The 19972-nt window shown below is 35.8% G+C and overlaps 1 protein-coding gene across 1 annotated transcript in view; it reads left to right on the plus strand.

Annotated features, from left to right (window-relative positions):
- Nucleotides 1-2152: 2152 nt before the first annotated feature.
- LOC145671789 (uncharacterized) overlaps nucleotides 2153-19972 on the plus strand; it is a 90785-nt gene continuing 72965 nt past the window's right edge. Inside the window, exons 1-2 of the mRNA XM_081740998.1 lie at nucleotides 2153-2714; nucleotides 8745-8845. Of these exons, the coding sequence (XP_081597124.1) occupies nucleotides 2633-2714; nucleotides 8745-8845 (183 nt within the window). The 5' untranslated portion in view covers nucleotides 2153-2632. The remainder of the gene's footprint in view (nucleotides 2715-8744; nucleotides 8846-19972) is intronic.

Here is a 19972-nt window from a genome sequence, read left to right on the forward strand (position 1 = left end):
TTTGGAAGATAATTAAATTTACACACACTATATTCATTTTATTACTTGATTTATGAAATACTGATCACAGTACACCAGTAAAATGCATTTTGGTCAAAATCTTGCTGTTGATCTCTCTGTATATCAGTTTATAACTCAATATACAATTTGCCTGTTTTAATCACTTGGATGATGTATCACTTAAATAGCATTATTTGACAGTGAAATACAATTTATATTTAATTAATCTGTTTTGACCTTGATTTCACATGAAATTAGCTTTCAAATTATGTATTGCAAATGTGTATACCAGCAGTTTCATTTTTTCCATAACAGATGAATATTTGTCTGGAAATGCTCTGAACTAAATGAAACAAAAACTTGTAGTTCGTTACTTAGTTCAGTGTTTTTCCGTTCGTGAAATGGTTGCGCGCGCATCGAGCTTTTTAATTTATGGAGAAATCTCCTCCCTTTAACATACTACAATAGCCCAAAATGCAGGCGAATGTGATCATTGAAAAACTGAACGAAGTTTGTGACAAACTAGTTCAGAGTGAACGAACTGAAATGCCCATCACTATTTCAGCCCACTGTACAGTATACGTTAAAATTGTGGTTAATTGAAAGTTATAACCGCCTTAAGCAAAGTCGTTTTGACGTATGATTAGCATCATACTAAAGCTCTGTCTACTGCAGGAAATGTATGTTAATCAAACTCGTTAGTGTGACACTAATCATGCCTCATTACGACTCTGCATATACTTATACAATATTGGGAAAAAATATTCAAAAATTAGCCAGTTGTTTTTATCCTCTGATCACTATAGATTAAAATTATTTATATTGACATTTATTTTCTAAAATATATTTGAACTACCAACCACCTAAAACTTCATTTATGCAGTTATTTGAGAATTAGGATTAGGAATTAAGTTTCTGGGCTTTCGGCATCTGTGTCAATGCTCGCCCATCACGTGAGGGATAACATTCCTCGGCGATCACATTACCCGGGGAATTGGAGAGGAACAAAGGAATGACGGGAAGGAAGAAAGCGGACTGGAACTTTTCTCTTACATAACTTACGATCCCGTCATTTGTCTGGTGTGAACGAGGAAAAGCCAGGAAATCCTTATTATTATTATTATTATTATTATTATTATTATTATTATTATTATTATTATTATTATTATTATTATTATTATTATTATTATTATTTTTTGTCGTCTACCCGTTTAAAGGGTTGCGTTCTTTCTTCGGACAAAACCTCACTCAGAATGACTGGTTTGAAGATTTTATACTTTTTTCGACCGAGTGTCCTCAACAGGAATCGAACCCGGAACCGCTCGCACCGAAGGCGTGTAATTATTGAATGACTTCGTAATACATAAAATTGTGTTGATCTATTAGTGTGACACACCTACTAAGACCCGTTTATTATAATGATGCTATCATCACCAGTATTATAAATGAAAGCCTTGTTTTACCGATGATTTAACGCAGTTAAGGGCAGCAGTGGAGGCATTTGAGGGAAGTCCTCGGTAAAAATTACAGTTTTAACGCTACAAGCTAAAACTTAACGATAGTATTTTGTTTAGTTTTATTCATTTAATAAACATTCACACAACACTAGCATACGAGTTTTCAATAAAATGTTAAATATAGGCTTGCCAGTACTTAAAAACCTACTAAAGACATTTTAAACTTTTGAAACAATTATGCACAAATACGCGACAAGGAATCATAAATGTTCTAATTTGCCATGACATTTATGAGGACAATAAATCAAATAGATGGGACTTTATTTCCTAGGAGAATTACCCCTTGAGTAACTAAATTTGAAATAATGGCCTCTATGGATTTAAAATGTGTGTCAACTTTTAATGAGATCTAAATTGAACTTCTTTGCTTTTATTAGTTACAATTTCCTTGCAAATTGCTTTAAAAGATACTATTGGGTCAATGTTTTATTTTTGCTTTGACATAAAAACATTGAAATCTAGCACTAAACTCATTTTTACGAACAGTTATTAGAGTATTCCTTTGATACGTTTATGATATGCTTTGCTTTTTGCTACCACTAAAACCCAATTTATTTGACATGAATCAATCAATAACATAAGCTTGTGCCTGTGGCAACCAAACTTCCGCCAAACCCCAATTGATGGCTCTGGTGTCGCGTGTCTACAGAAGCGTGGCGGACGGAAGTTGCTTTCGAATTTGTCCGTTTGTGTGGGAACGCTTACCTGCAACAAGCGTTTACAGGACGCGAAAAAAAGTGCGAAGGAAAAATAGGAATGGAAATTGTGTTTACTGTTTAATTATTATTATTTCATATTAATTGTGCAGTGAAGTGAATTGTGTGGAATATGTTATCGTGTTCATTCACAAACATCACAAAGAAAATGTGTATGGCGGTTAGAATGCGAATGGAATTTGAACGAGAGAGACAGTACCTCTTGACGACGAGCGCTGTGTTGTCTGTTCGTGTTTTGTACTAAGGAAGCCATTATTGCTTTTGAAAAACAAAATACAAGCATATTTTCAAATTATAAATTCTTTAATTCAACAGTTTAGTATGCAAAAGTGAAAGTAGTGAGAGGGTATGAAGCGAACTGTTATGTGGAAATTTAACATTCTTAGCATGAAATGAGGCATGGTATCACCGTCTAAAAACAGAAAATCGAAGCCGATCAAGAAAGGAAATGGAGCTGAAACTTCGACAAAACATGAGAAAGGTAAACAGGGATGTAAATTATTAATAATTTGTTCTTTTTCTTTCGAATATTTGGTGCATGTTTGGATTGTAAATCATGATCCTGCTGTGATGTGCAACTAGTTGAGAAACATCTGTGCCATATAATAGAATCAATTTTAACATTGTCATGTTAATGCTTGAATTTTAATATTTTATAGAAATACGATCATTTCAATCTAGAGTAGTCAATAAAGTTTACAAAGATGTGATTCAGGGATTAATTTTCTTCTCCTGAAGTGTAATTGACTTACGAACTGTACAATTTTAAAACTGAGTGGAGAAAGTAATTCCTCACCGGAAATCTCTATTCAATATTGTGAAAATATGTTGTTCGAGGTAATTAAATATGTGGACTTCGTTGATTGACTATTTTGTTGTGTATTATGCAAAATATTTGCGTGTTTTAGATCTAGTTGTCTTACAAATATTTAGTTACATTGCCTCAGTTACACTAGGTTTAGTTTTCGTACTTACGTTTAAGTTCATAAAGTCAGAAAATAATAGTATAAACCTATAAAGATGAGTATATCCTGGATATAATTATTGTTTATATTGTTCCAGTAAAGGCGGGAGTAGAGTAGTTTCCTTCCCGCCAAAGACCGCCATAGCTTATATGTAAGATGAATTGAGGCTTGTACTCACGAAAGATAAAACTGGTTTTTGAATGATCGGAAATCAAATTGATATTTATTCACGAGTGTATTGGGGAAACGTTAGAATTGTACTTTTCTGTTGTATGTTAAGGTGTCCAGCATAAATTTACTGAAAGCTACTCAGTAGCCAATAACATGTGTGGAGGGTTAATGTAGGCTATGTGTAGCCTGTCTCCGTTGAAGTTATTTACAAAGTGTCATTATAATGGAGATTAATTAGGTGTCTATCCCTGTTACATTTGAGAGGCACCGTGTAGTGTGCATTGTTTCCCTCTAGCCTAATACAGAAATGAGCTAAGTTGTAACTTTTTTTCGATTCGGAAGAGGCTTTTCCCCCTCTCCCTGCTCAGTCAGACACTGGTGAAACATATAATAAAATGCCAATAAATATGCTTAGCTATAATTGATATGGTAAGACCGGTAGATGTTTAACAGAAGGGGTCCAGAAGTACGGGAGAAATTGAAGATGCAAGTGCTTGCGTCTTTTATAACATAAGGGAACGTTCTAGAATGCTGGCCCGTTCATATAGGTGAAGATGGGTTGGTAGCTTAGTTGGCTTCTTTATCAAAGCTCAGTACTCAATTCACAGTAACGCCGAGAAACTGAAGGCGGGTTAGTAGCCAGGTGTAGCAAGTATGATCCAATGGCGATGCGAGCCATCATTTTACCGAAAATTATGCTGGACCCCTACACTAATGAAACCTAACGAAATTAACCTAATGTGAACAGAAACTACCGAAATTGTAACTTTTTTTATATAAGAAAAAATAGCTGGACCCCTTTTGCTAAACATTGTCTGTCCGTAAGCTCAAATTTGAGCAAACTTGAAGATGCAAATTAACCTAATATTAACCCTAGATTACAAAGCCTCATTTTTTGTCACGCCGTCACAAAGCCTTCGTAATTTTTACGACGCGATGGGTTCTTATATATATCTACTTGATTTTTGTATATTTTTAAAATCTAAAAATTATCTAGGAGTCAGTTGTATATCTATATCACAAATATATATAACTTGTTTATTTACGTCCAGTGCGGGGAAAATAAAAAATTTATTTTCGCGACATGTGTATTTGGAAAATAGAAAAAAATATGATGCCTGGGTTTGGGGGAGGAAAAATTGAATATGAACTTTTTTTTAACTTTATAACTATATTTTGTAAACTAGAATATATAAGGTAAAATAAAAAAAATATTACACTTGAGTATGGAGCAAGAAAACATGTTTAGGTGGAACTGTAAATATTGTGAGGTTTTAACACTGAAAAAGGGAAAATTTTAAATATTTCACTGTAAAAGTTAAGAAAGTTTTTTTTCTCAGTTTGATTACAATGTTCCCATAAAACTGTTCACATAATATTGTTCAAATAACACTGTTCCGACCATGAGCATTTGCATATCTTTAGTCTGCATCGCAGTTTACACAGCACATTGCTCTATGTTCCCCACAAATTGCATTGTGACAATGGTTGCAGTAATTGGTAGTCATTCTTCTCTTGGCAGAAGGACAAAAGGAACAGATTTTCCTTGCACTTGCAGGGCAGCGACCATTCGCATTTACAGGTATTCCCAGATTCTCGGAGATCATAGTACGTAAGTTTCTCTGCAGTGACGGTGTTTGCAAGCGAGTTTTCATGTGTGGAGTTGTTAGTTCCATGCACAGTTCTTTCATGAAGATCTTGCGTTGTTTGGGTGTTCCTCCCTGAGCAAAACTGTTCAAGCAATAAATCACGTATGAATTTACAAAACAAATGTTCATAATGCCAAAGAAGACACACAATGGCCAGCGCTGAGTTTTCCTACTGCAAGACATGTTTTGACACATCTGGTCCATTTTGTCGACTGCACCTTTTGTGTCGTTGTAGATGTGTATGATATCAGGTTTATGGGTAGTTGGATTCGTCTGTGCACTGTCATGCATACTAGAGAGTAATGTTAGTCTTATTCTTTGTTGGCTTAAAAGACACTAAGGTTTTATTAGTGTCAAATAGGAATATTGAACTATTTACTGGCCTTTCCTTTTTATTAGAAAGCACATCACTTGGGACCCCTTTCCTGTTCAAACGGATTGTACCAATCATTGTCAACTTGTATGGGGGCTTCAAGAGGTCATCAGCCAGTTGCACACTAGTGAACCAGTTATCGGTTGTGACATTTTTATTAGTTCCGTGGATAGAAGTTGTCACTTCTTTGACAAAGAAATCAGATAGGGGTAATCCCCCAGTTTGGGTCTTCTTCCCAACATATGGTAAACCATGTCGCATGCCATTACAATTTTCACACCATATTTTGAAGGTTTGTTTGGAATGTACATGCGAAACGAACATTTTCCGCGAAATCCTAACAGTTGTTCATCCACTGTAACATATGATCCTGGATTGTACTTTGAACGGCAATTTTTGGTAAACATATCCCATAGTTCTCTTATCGGTGCAAAAGGATCAGTTCTCTTCCGTTCCGAGCGAGTAGCTTTATCATCAAATCGAAGACAGCACAAGATAAAATCAAACCGCTCAGAAGTCATCACACATTTATATTGAGTACCAGTCCACCTATGGTCAAATAATTCTCTGGAGGACAAATGGTTGTCCTTCGAAAAAGCAGTATTCACCAATATCCCAAAGAAAGCCCACATTTCTTCTTTAGTTACAGGAGACGTTGTATTAGTGTGAACAGCATATTTCGCCCTAACTCGATTCATTTGGTCATTTGTGTAAAGAGTAACTTTATCCAACATTTCTTTATCAAACATTTGAGTAAAACATTCCCGTGCTGTAGTAGCATCTTTTGCCTGGCCTAGAACTTTTCTCCTATTTACTACAATGTTTTTAGCTGGAGTGCGAGCATTTCGTGGCCTTGGACGTGTTGACCAGACATGATTGTTTTTAGCTCGTACCACATGTTGTGGAAGAACCGTAATGTAGGGGTCATCAGCAGGGGATGCGTCAGCAGCAGGGGGTGCGCCAGCGGCGGATAGTACAGAGTCAAGAGTGGAGGATGTGGATGTTGAGGAAGAGGGCGTAACATTAGATAATGGGACAGAAAAGGGGCAATACACAGTTTCTCTCCGTTTTCTTTTCGTTCCTGAAGGTGATCCTTCAGCAGGTGACTCTTTAGAATCCAATGCACATGCACTACCACCTAATGTATAATCAGGGTCGGCGACTGTGTCGTCCGTGTCTTCTACTTCGTCATCTTCTACTTCATCTTGCTCTACTTCATCTTCCTCCCCTTCATCACTTTCAACAAATAATGCTTGATGTCGCTCTTCATCTTGGTTATCATAATCTGACAAATCCTCATTCAATAACTGTCTTATGCGGTCTATTTCCCGCTCTTCTGCATCTGCCATGACACTGACAATATATATCAACCAAAGAGCCACCACTATGTACACACTACAACTGGAACAACTTGTAGAGTAAAATTCTAACGTAAAATAAAAAAGTAACGTAATCACAAAGCCTTCGTAAATTTTACGACGCACTGCTCAAATGAAACACATACATCCGATCTACGCGACTGCCAAACTAGTAATGACATCTATCGGCTATGATAGGAAGGTACTGGGGAAATGGCAGTGCTCGGAAATGTGGTTTTCAAGTTCTATCGTTTTTGCAAATGGCGCGTCGTAAAATTTACGAAGGCTTTGTAATCTAGGGTTAATAGAAATAAGCGAAATTCTATCATTTAAAAAAAAAAAAAAAAATGCTGGACCCCTACACTAATGTACCCTAACCGAAATGAACCTAAACTAACCAAATGTGGACGGAAAATATCGGAATTGTAACATTTTTTAGAAAAAAATAGCTAAATTGTCCTTCTTTTCTTCCAGTTTTTAGGCTTTTTCGTTGTTGAAATATATTATTACCGAAACTAAGAACGCTGAACTTCAATCTTAAAACAGTCTTTACTTTCGAAATTCCATTCAGTTTCTCTTTCGTCTTCGGAGTCGATGTTGAATTGTTCATTGGTGGCAGACGTAGTATGTGTTGCTTTACACCTCGTGTGTACTGCGTACATTTTATGGTTTCTCGTAGCTGGGTGCAAAATTTCCAGTCGCCAATGGCGACTAGAAATATAAAGCTGGTGACCAATAACATCAGTAGGTGTGGTTTCTGAGCAGTTTCTGTTTCACACGACAATAATATTGTCACTGAGTTGGAGAAAACACGGGCTGTGAATTCTTTCTTTGTCAAACCAAAGGCCTGGGCGGGAGGACCTGTCATCATTTGTACGTGACCGTAGTTTTTTGATTGGCGCATGCGTCTGACTTGGAAATTTTGCGTCCTGCTTTTAGTGTTGCATTTCTTGATTTTTTTAAAAAGCATAGAGTGTGGTGTTCTATGAAATTCATTTGTTCGCAAAGGGTATATTGTTTTGCATTGTCTGGTGTTATTGATGTTTTCTGGTTACTTTTGTTTTTTCGGGCAAGTTGGATGGATTACGGCAAAATAAATTATTCGAAATTTAGGGATAGTTTGGGAAATTTCCCAAACTACATTATTTTAGAGTACATATTATTAGAAGAAATATTTCTTCTAATAATATGTACTTTAAAATAATGTAGTTTGGGAAATTGGGGGGGGGGCTGCCCCCCAGTTATTTTATAACGTAGATTATTGGAAGTAATGCTTTTATGCAAGTGATCCTTTTCTTAGTTAATAGTCTGAAATAGTTCACTTTGTCGTAAACTTGGCCTCTGGGTCATGGACCTGTGTTCTTGTACCTTGCCGGTATTTTTAAAGGGAAACTGATCAACACTAAGTAGAGCATTTCTATTTGAACTGTGCCGTTGGTGGCGCTGCTATCGATAATGTGGTTTCCCGTACCTCCCTCGAAAGAGGAGCAAGAATTTGCTGCTGCCGAGATCTTTTAATTGTTAGATGCGGAAGCGTTGCCACAAGGAATTATTTCATGGACTTCGATGGGCTCTGTCTTGTTAGGCACACTAAGTAGTCTACGATCTTCACTCGTCAAGACCAAACGACTGAATGACAAATCGGCAACACAGCCAAAGTCATTCACTTCTTTTCTCTAAGCAAAGGGAGGGTTTTCTCAGTCAGAGGGTTGGCGGGGGTGAAGCCGAAGTTCGCACAGTTTCCGAGAGCACAGGTGGAATAGACAGGCTCTAGTTTCCCACAACCAGTGAGTACGATTTACTATTTTGCTAATGAAAAGCAATTGTGTAGTCAAGTCGTAAGATTTATCATTTGTATTTTGCAGTATTTATGATCAATTAGATGGGACACTGGTACGAGTGTGCTACTCTGGAAGTGTATAATGGAATTTTGTTTGTAGGGGTTGTTTCCATTTTCTTTGATTCCGTTTATTTATAAAATGCTTTTTCTTACAGGGAAACATTTGAAGCTACTTACAAGGAAGAGATTTTATTTGGACATTAAGGATCGTAATGTATCTTCTAAGTTAGAGGCAAAATTAAAATACTTCGGAGGGGTAAGTTTTACATGATGTCTTTATATTATCAGTGGTTTTGGTAGATGTTATGAGGGAGACATTTTTGATTAGTAGAATTGTGTATGATTTGCTGGGAAATTCCATGTACAGGAAGGAGAATGCAGTTTACATATTGTTTTACGACAGTTCCCGATAGGAGATTTTTCTGTTTTGGCTTAGGTGTATAATTTATTTCTCCTGTGAAAATAGAAAAGTTAGCTTTTCAAGGGCCAGATGGGATAGTGTCCTTTCGGTAGAGAACGAGTTAATTGGAAGCTTTTCTCGTATGGAGAGCTTTTCTGAAATTGCATTACTCGTACGTCCGATACTGATCCCCTTAATCCTTTTAAATTATGTTACCTATTTTTAGAGGATAGGGTAGAATTATTCTATTTAAAAAAGTACCAATAAAGCTTTTTACTTTAGTTTCTGTTCTTGTTTTTCCAAGCGTGGAGGCATTGTGGAACATGTTACATATGCTTTCACGCCTTTTTGCGTCGAGACAGGGTGTGAAGACGTCATAATTTGCGCTTATTTTTATTATTTTTTGGCGGGCGGGCTTTTGCACCTAGAAGATTGAAATTTTACACATTCAGTGCACCCCTTAGCCCATGTCCAATCATAAGCGTTCGCCACGCGTACCCTTGGAATACACTGACAATGTATTTGAACGTGGATGGCTAATCTCAAACGCGAAAGCAATAAAAACGCGGAGAAAACGTCAGCTCAAGCGTATTTGGTGCGTTTCGGAACAATAGACCGCCTGCTGTTTAAAAGATGTCTAAAGGAAAGAAAAAAAGGAAAGACGTGTTGCCAGGCAAGGGGATTTTAGCAAGAAACAGCTGCTTGGAAGATACTTTGTGCAGAGTATTGGAACTGCTTTATAGACCTGGAAACCCTGACTAGTTCACAGTTTGACCCTGACTAGTTCATAGCTCTGGAGAAAGTAAAATGACCGAATAACCACCTTGGTTACGTTCGCTACAGGGGGTAACGCTTCGGAAACGCATTCTCAAATAGCATAACCCTTAGTATTTTTCAGATTTGTTTTAGGTCTCTACGTTAAAACAGGTGGGGTCCAGAGGGTCAAAGATATAAGAGAAAAAAAAAATATTTGTATAAAAAAAAATCCATTTTTTCATTATTTTCCCGCCTAATACATGGAAACATATGAATGGTACCGTTTGAAAGGATGTTCTATTCTGAAGAGAATGAAGTGCGAACCATGATCCTAGGATAAATATGGCTGATGCTGTAGTTGCTGGACTGAAAGTCTGTTGTTTACCTTACATATATATATATATATATATATATATATATATATATATATATATATATATATATATATATATATATATATATATATATATATATATATATATAACTAATTTAAAACGGTTAAGATAAAGGAGACGGACAATGGAAGAATTTATGTTGATCGTTGATGGACATGCTTTTTCTGGGAGCTACGTAGGATTTACCGCATGCAGATGGCCATTTTCTTTTAATATTCCAAACAATCATGTTTATATATCTAATATGAAGAATTTTCCTGACCTCTTGATTATTCTTAGCAGACCAATGTCCATTAAAATTATTTTTCTAACAATAATGGACTTACTTTTGTGTCCGTAATACGTGCTGTTAATTGAAAACTAAACTGCAGATGTACTGGAGGCGTGAAGATAACTGGATTGTTATATATCAAGATGTACCCTATAGCGTCGATTAGTGAGATTACCCCAAAATTATGTAAATCTGAATATTTCGGCAAAAAGTTATTATTGCCTTTAGCACGTATCTTTTCAGTCAACTAGCGTTGTCTGGATTATCTCCATAATAGGTTATTTTCTTAAGTAGTCCTCCATAAATTTCCCTTATACCAAAGTATTCTTCTGCATAAGCATTGATCTGGATCTTAAGTGGCTGATTAGTAAGTAAACATTGCTTTTCAGTGTAATTACTAATTGATGCTCTTGGGAACCGTACATATACAATAAAAAATATACTCATCTTGCATCCACACTGCAAGGTGAGTGATCTTCGTATTGCTTTCTATTATTTCACAAGTCTTCTGTATTTTTGACACACACACACACACACACACACACACATATATATATATATATATATATATATATATATATATATATATATATATAATATCATTAATGCGGGACGGGCTTATTGGTTTCCGAAGACAAGTTTTCTAATAGGGGCGTGCCCTATAAATTAGTATGGAACGTGCCAAATAACTTGATAAATAAAAAATGTAAGACAAAAGTGCTTGTAGCTCTTGAGAACTGAGATTTTAAGTGCTATGAATTCTTAGAAGTCCTACGGGGTTAGCTCTCGGGATTAATGTGAACTTTGCAAGGTGTCTGTCACGATATTCACGTATGGATTGGCTTCCTTTCGCAGTGAGAGAGGAAATAGTGTAACACTTAATCACTCTGTTAGGGATTTTGTAAAATATGTTATTGTTTTTCCATTTCGATCATAGATGTTAATAGCAGATATGAATTTAGTAATACAGTAAGTTAGCAGTTTGCCAGTATGTAATGTCGTGATCAAAATAAAATTGTGTGGTAATTACAGTAGTAGCCCTTGGTTTTCGTTGCATTAACTAGAACCTAATGTAGACAGTGTGTATTAGGTAATGATCAGCACATATACAAAGAATTACAAACCTGTATGTTGGATCATAACATTCCAAGGAAACTACGGTAAGCATACATGAAACTGCGGTTATGTTGAAATTCAAAAGCGAAAGGATACAATTAGGGCTGCGTATGGAACGTACCGTATGATGCCCGAAGTACTAAAGTTCATTCAACGAACTGCCTGATCCTGATGTAAACATTGCAGAATGGTATTATTCCTCCAGTTTTCGGATGATTGGCTGTCGGTTAGCGCTTCTTTCGAGAAGCACTGGTACCGTGTCGGTCTTTTACATAGTCCCCGCACGCGGCCGTATTGTAAACTGTAATTCTCGCCTAAGGTGGGTCAAAGCCACTTTCTACGCATGCGTATTCCCTTTATTGCATTAATTTAATTTAGTTCTTAGATATAGTGTTATTTACTTACAAGGAAGTTGCATTTCTGATAATGAGCCTTATAAGCAACAACGACATTAAAAAACAGCTTAGTTGACATGGACTTTTCTTCTGCCGCATGGATGTTCCAAGTCTCTTTAACCAATACTATGAAACATGAGGTACCGAACATTCCTTGAATAAGCTTTAGGCTATAAATTCCTTCCACGTTCAGCTCACATTGTTTTTCTTTTTTTCAAATTGGTGTTCAACTGTTTAAACCCACTAGACTGTATCGTAGTCTTCAATGATGAGTTGGATAATCCAATGTTCAAATATTAGAATGGATATCTTTGTTGTCATATATCATAATGCCTCGTTCACTCACGTGAGGTGATTGAACCCTCACTCAATGAAAATTCAGTATTTAGAATTTATATAGAACCAAACTGACTCACTTTATCACCATATCTCTGACACCGTTCACCAGGGTTTAAAAGACCCATCCCACCTGGGCCCATATGGGTTTCTTTCGAAATATTTCAACGTCTTTTGGGGTAAAAGTGTTAAAATATTATTTATATTTCAGAATTGTCACAATTTTCTATTCGCTGCTGTTTTGAAATAGTAATCGTGCCATTTTGAAATTTTACATTAGATCGCCGAGAAAATCTGTATAGCAAATTTAGAATGTCTCGTGCTTCCACCTTCAAGATTTCAATCTAAAAGTTGCACCCTGTACCGTGGATACCTGCTGTTTTGAAAAATGGCCACCTTTTTGAAATTTTACGTTGGATCGGCGCCTTATAAGCACAGGGTGGCCCAAAAGTAGGTATACAGTCCCGTACTGATCAACTCACTGTATTTCATTGTTATCAAACAGGTAGAGCTGGTTTCTTTATTATTTATTGTTAATGCTTTTTTACTTATACTTTAAGCTTGGAACAGCAGAAGCAAATAACCCTATACACTAGAACGTTATACTTGATCAATGCATGGGTGTATTCCTACTTTTGGGCCACCCTGTATATACAGAAAATTTAGAACTGCTCTTGTGCTTCTACTCTGAAAATTTCAACTTAAAAAGACCGAAAATTGTATGGTACAGGCAGACAAACGAACAAATGTAGATTGGGTCATCCCAGGAGCCACACCTCAGTGATGTTCGCCAAATATGAATACCAAATGTATTAATTTAAAACAGATATATTTCTTATTTTATAAAGTAAATGTTTCAAGATGTCTTAAATGGAACTAAATACCTTCCATCGTAAAGTAAAGTTTTATTATCGAAGTATTCACTTCTGATGCTTTGTGCGTTCAATTTCGGGAATTTCCCGAGCGCTTTCAGTTTGATACGGAATAAGGCGAGAAACAGGCTTGGGGTGGAAAAAGCTCTAAAATTGGTTAAGGTATATAGATTTTTAAGATCAGGAAGTATGGGAGACACGGAATGGTGATTCTCTTATATCGTGCATCACTGAACTTAGTTACTATGGAATATCATTTACTATCAGGAAGTAAGGAAGATTCTACAGAGTGGTGATCCTTTCACATTGTGCATCGTTGAACTTGTATGTTTTATGGGGTAAAATTGAGTTGTGTGAAATTTTGTTCGTACATTAAAATCTGCACTCATAGTGTATTGTACATATTTCGAAATGAAATGAAATGAAATCTTTAAGTGTTACGTCCCACGGTTATGCCGGTTTGGCTAAAGGAGACAGTGATGATGAGACAAGAGTGAAATGGTGGAATGAAGAAAGTGGGAGGAAACGGGAGAACCCCGAGAAAACCCACAAGCACGGTGTACATATTTCGAATGAAAGTATGGTATTCCCGTAGACAATTTTGTGAAGTATCAAAAACGTGAGTAATTCTATGTAATACTGAATAGGAATAAAAACTCCTATTAGCCAGCCGTCCTCACTTAGGATTTCTTTAATTTCCCTCGAAGCATGTCAGGTAAATACTAGGATAGATGGTACTTCAAGTTAGGTGCCAGAGATTAATGACTTTATTAACCCGTTTGGCACAAATGCTGTCCCCCCAGAATCTATATGCTACTTCTTAAATGATTTTTCGTCTGTTCAGAGGGTATGACGTTATAGTGCATTTTTCGCCGTGGTGATGACGTTCCTTCATTTTGGGCTTGAAACGAATTTACGTGTTTTGAAGTAACGTAGAAATATTTTTGCCTTTGCTTCTCAAAACTAGGAAGAAAAGAAAGTTTATCGGTACTTTAGGTTCACAGCTCATGTGCATATATTAAGAAATGACCGAACATGCTTTAAAAAAAAAATGCTTTAAATCGTATGAACCACATATCAAACCATTTGCAGCTTTTAATGAAGGCGTCCCATGTTGAATTCTCGGTCGAACCACAACCCTTCTTTCTAGTGTAAACTAAGTAGCGGTTCGGATGTCACTTTAAGCGAAAGTCTTCTTCTTACGTCGGTATTACATAAGGATTTTAAGTCTAAACACACGAAATGAAACCAAATTGAATGCCTGTTTTGCAAAGAAACCAAGGTTGCTCAAATATATTGATAGAAATTGGCAAAATTTATCGACTGCCTATGTAGCTTCCAACATTAGCTTGGATTGGACTTTCAATTTTAATTTAATTGAATGATATTTACATACTAAATTTGTAATACCTCAGTTTTAGCGTACTGATCATGATACGTTGATCATAAAATTTTACATGCCAAGCAATAACAGGATTTTTTCGTTATTGCTTTGCATTTAAAGTAATAACAGGATTTTCCCAATGGCTAAGGCAGGAGTTTTCCGATTTATATATAATTCTGTATAATGGTTTCAATTGAACAACTGTTTATCTTTTTCTATCCTTCTGAAATTACTGTTGACAATTATTAACAAGTATGTAAAGATCAGTACAACGTATTTGTGTCTGGATTCCTTCGTGAGTGAGTCGGCAGACTCATCGCATTTGTGGTCAATTGGTCCCGGTTTCCAGTCCAAATGGAGAACAATTTCTCTCGGATGTAAGCCGAGAAGCAGTTTGAATTCCACTTTAAGCTTATGTGACCCCTTCCAGCATGACCCCGTTGTTGCATAGTAACACCAAGGCGAAACAAACATACTGTATTTCTGTTCATATGTGATATAAATACATAGGGCAAATTATTTGAACCAAAGCTATAGTTTTTGCCAACCCTGTTCTGCAAGAATGTGTTCTATAGTGTGCAGAGAGTACAGTGGCGAGGTAAATGAACTGCAGCGATTTTCGCAGAGGAGTTCTTTCAATCTCTCTGACATACTGATGTCCTTATGCATGTTGGTAGACGTGAAAGTGAAGGGTGATAGCACTCGACAAAGAGAAATCAGACCTGGTATTCTGGTTTGGTGGCAGCAAACTTCTCACTCGCCTTTGGTTTTCATTCAGGGAAGCGTGGCAAGCAAGGTTGTGAATAAACCTAGCTCAGTGGATTGTAATTGGTAAAATTGTGTTGTCTTAAATTTTGTACGCACGTTTAAAGCCATATTGCTACTTAAAATACCATTTCAACATTTATATTGTATTGCACACGTGAAACAATGATATTCCCATGTCCCCCAAAGAGAATCCGTGAATTCTATCCGCGTTCCTTGGGACACACTTTGCATCATTGCACTCGCTTGTATTTCGATTTTTAGAAAGAAGGAAGTGCATAATTTTTTAGACGAACAAAGAAGGGAGTAATTCTATATACCTAGGTAATGTAGAATAGGATCCGAATTAAACTCAGGATTCAAATCTCTGGACCAGCCGCACTGACTGAAGATTCCTTTAATTTTCCTCAAAACACCCCAGGCAAATACTGGGATAGTACCTCAACATTAGGAGCCGGAGATGTAGAAAGAACGGTTTATTAAATGAACGTTTTTTATAATTGAAAAGTTGGTTCTTTTTTGGGAAGAACTAAAATGTTGGGATTTTTTTAAAATCTCATTGTCAGCTGCCAGTTTGGTTTTTTTACAAAAGATTTTACGGGGGAAACAGCTTTGTAACATGCGATAATCTTACCATACGTCATATACTTCACCAGATACGCAAGAATTCATGAGTTTTCCGATCTCGTTTTTAATGCTACTCTTGTTCGTTTTTATGCAGGGTTGGCTGGTTTAAACCAGCTGTTTTTTCAAAAAACAACTGGTTTAAACCAATGATGAACACACATTTGTGGGTTATCACGTGTCACTCCCGCATATTATTCGTACTATATTCAGACCTAAATTTCCCATTCATTACTCAAAGAGATTATACTACAAAAGCATTTTTTTTATATACGTTTATGAATGTTTCTTTTGTGATTTTTTTATAGTTTGTTATTATTGTTATGCAACTGCAATCAAAGAAAAATTCTAAATATTATTTCGTTTTAATAATGTTTACTATTGATAAAATACATCGAAATACCATACTTTTTTTGGGGGGGAGGAAGGGGGGGTCATACAAACTCCACGAGAAGCATTTATTGAAATCAGAAGTATCTTTGGTATCTATGTGTAAATGGGTCAGAGCCAAAGTGGACTCAAATAATCCTTAACTTGATTCACTTTTCTAACTGATATGCACATTAAGTCGTTTTATTTCTTTAACTTGGACTAATGAAAGTCGTAGTGAACTAACTTGGACTCAATTAGTACTTCTGTACTCTGCAGTATTTTGAAATTGTCCATATGTAATTCGGTATAATGGTTTGACTTGTGCAACTGTTTATCTTTGTGTCCTTCTGAAACGACTCTTGACAATTAGACAATATATTAAAAGTATGTAAAGATCAGTACAGCGTATCAGGAGTCCTTCGTGAGTGTGTCGGCAGATGTATCGCATTTGTTGCCAATTAGTCCCAGTTTCGAGTTCAAATAGAGGACAGTTTGTTTCGGATGTAAGTCGAGAAACAGTTTGAACTCCGTTTTAAGCTTATGTGAGCCCTTCCAGCATAACCCGGTTGTTGCGTAATAGCACCAAGGTGAAACAAACTTATTTCTGTCCATATGTGATATAAATACATAGACCAAATTATTTAAACAGAAAAGAACCTGGTTTAACCCCCCCCCCCCAAAAAAAAAATTAAACAAAAAACGGGTTTTTTGGTTTTTTCAATAAAACCCATTGTTTTTGCCAACCCTGTTTTATGTGAGTGCCAAGTGTACCAAGACAAAAGAGAGGTAGATTTTTAGTACGGTAATTTCTTTTTTAATGTGAAGCATTTGTAGTGTCCTTGAGTCAAATTATACTATTAAAAAAAGACTAATTTGTGATTACTGGCTTTCCAATGCTCCTATAGGTTTGCGTCTTTTCCTATAAACTCCTATATTTTAACGAACCACCCTATATTTTTGTGTCATTGCTACTTCCACTTTTAAAAATAACATAAGGAAATACGGTGTGGGTGGTTGAAGGGCCTTTTGTCTCCACAGTAGGGTGGTTGAATGGAGACTCTTCTGTGTTTCGTCCTTTTCTGCTTATTGTCTAAAGATAATTACACCAAACAGTATACAGTTAGCGCAAAAAGTATTCATACACCTACAAAATGGAACAAAAACTAGATTCGTCATATTCATTAAAAGTTCTATGGAGTTGTGATTTTAAAGACTTATAATTAATTTATTTAGGTGTATCAGTGCTTTTTACACTAATTGTAGGCAAATAATTGTAGAATATGTTACACATAGTCAAATCTTACCTTAAAAACGCAAGCTGCAGAATGTTTACATTTTAGATTTAAATTACATTTCATTTAGATCTTGGAGACGTATACTTACAAACACTGATTTTCTGATACAGAGCCTTTTTACACTTTCCTTAATGGTCGTAGCTTAGTACTGTTAAGCTACATATGAGAACACTAAGAAACTCGTATACAATTTTTCAACGAGATAATTTCTCATTTAATTATATTTATAGTAGAATGTATGTTCAGAACAATTGGTGTAATTTCCACGTAATTTTTTTTTATTTATTATTTCTACCTATTGGGATGTTGAAGTGTTCCTTTTTCACAGCCTCACGAAACAACCTATATTTTTTCGTCGTGATTTCCTATATATATATATATATATATATATATATATATTTCATTAGCATTGGAAAGCCTGTGATTATCATAAGAGACCATCATCTTTATTTGTTATTATATTTGTGATTATTAGAGACGAAACTTTGTTGCAGCAATTTTGAAACTTTGTAGCATTAATTATCACAATTTTCGGATTTATGTTGTGTTTATTTTTCCAAATGTAGCACTTTTTTTAAATTATGGAACTTGTAAACAGTATATTTTTGGTAGTAAGGTGTATATCTAATACAAAAATGAGGATATACCTTGATTAGGTGCACATTCTAGCTAATGTATTCACTGAAATTTAGAATAAATGCAAAAATTTAAATACTTCCTCTAACCTCATATTTAGTTAAAGGAAGCAACACATTACCAATTCTTCTTTTAAGTTTGTTCTCCTAACAATCACATTATACTTGGAAAAGAATCTCTCGGCATCAACACTCGAGACTGGCAATTATATTGAACGTAACGAGCTGACAGCAAAAAACCTGTGGTTAACTCTTAAACTGTTTAACAATGATATAATGTCAACTTCCTTACCCTCGCTGTTGTTGAGAACTTCAGTAACCTTACTTTTAAATTCACGGTAACCAAACAACAGATCATGAACATTTTAACCACTAAACACAGTCAAGGGTTTAAACAACAGTTCAGTTTTCTTGATGTCTACATCTTTATAAAGGGAAACAGATCAGATAACTCGCAGAACATTTTCGTAAATGCAATTTTTAAAGTTACATAATGTTGGAAATGCGCTTTCTAGTTATCATTAGCAATATTTAACTTGAATTCCACTTTTTCGTTTTCATTCGCATTTATCACAAGTAATTCCTAATTTTGCAAAAATTCTCGATAATATAGACGTGATTTCTGGCTCTGAAACGAAGTTTGAGGTTTCCTGAAACATATACGCATTTTTTTTTTTTTTTTTTATGTTTCTCACATATCACATTAACGAAAAAGTTTCGTCTCTTATGATTATCATAATGCAACTTTTGTTTGTTTGTTTGTTTGTATGTTTGTAATTATCCAACTATAATGTTGCGAAAATAGAGGTATCCTTAGCATTTTCCTTTTCTAAGTGAAGCGTTTTCGATTTGTAATTGACACATGGAGAAATATATTTGATTGTTTGTGCTCTAAGCAAATATGTACGTCAAAAGCGATAGGAAATGTAGTCGCATTGCTTTCTGTTGTAGATTACAATTGAACACCGTTATAGCGAATTTGATCGAGCGGGAACAAAATTCCTTACACATGATCTCCAAATATATTTTATTTCCTGACTTTCTGTTCTAGAGATCTCTTGATAAATACGTAGTTCTGAAACTAGTTTGAAACCATCCAATTCTGAAATTAGATGTACTAAGAAACACGATTGAAGATAGTAATTGTAATTACGTTCAGGTTGTCATTTCAATCCAGGTTTTGGAGATAGACTTTTTTGGGTTTTATTTATTTATTTATAGATTTTTTGGGCTTTATTTATTTTTAAATTTGGGTTTTACCAAAAAAGTCCACTAGGTATTTTGGTAAATTCTAACAACCCTGGTGGCTAGTGCATTGTTAATTAGTGATCTCGTCATTCCTTTCCTGCTAGTAGATCTAGACACTGCTGAACCCCATCTTCCAGCAAAATAACCCGCGTTCCATAGTGCCAGGATAACCCAGCTTGCTCGTTTCGGTATATGTCTTCCACTCTGATCTGCTCTTATCAAGTGAGCATGGAACGTGGTGGGATGCGTTTGGCCGCCAGCTGGTCTCCGGCAAAGACTATCACACAGCTATGCCAAGATTCCAGCGACCGTGGGTTCCCATAGCCCAGAATCTCAACGACCGGCCATCTAATTGAACAACAGCTTGTGACCGCTCGGGATTATTACACATGCTATTAATACTAGCAATGTATCTTTTGGAACACTATGTAACATTTTCGGTGTCACACACGAACGTAATGTTGGGATCGTACTACCACCTTTGAACCAACTTCAAGTTATATCTTTATATCCCAACTG

Source organism: Thermobia domestica, chromosome 15 (genome assembly GCF_964235325.1).
Source record: "Thermobia domestica chromosome 15, izTheDome1.hap1.1, whole genome shotgun sequence".
In the NCBI taxonomy this organism is placed as follows: Eukaryota; Metazoa; Arthropoda; class Insecta; order Zygentoma; family Lepismatidae; genus Thermobia; species Thermobia domestica.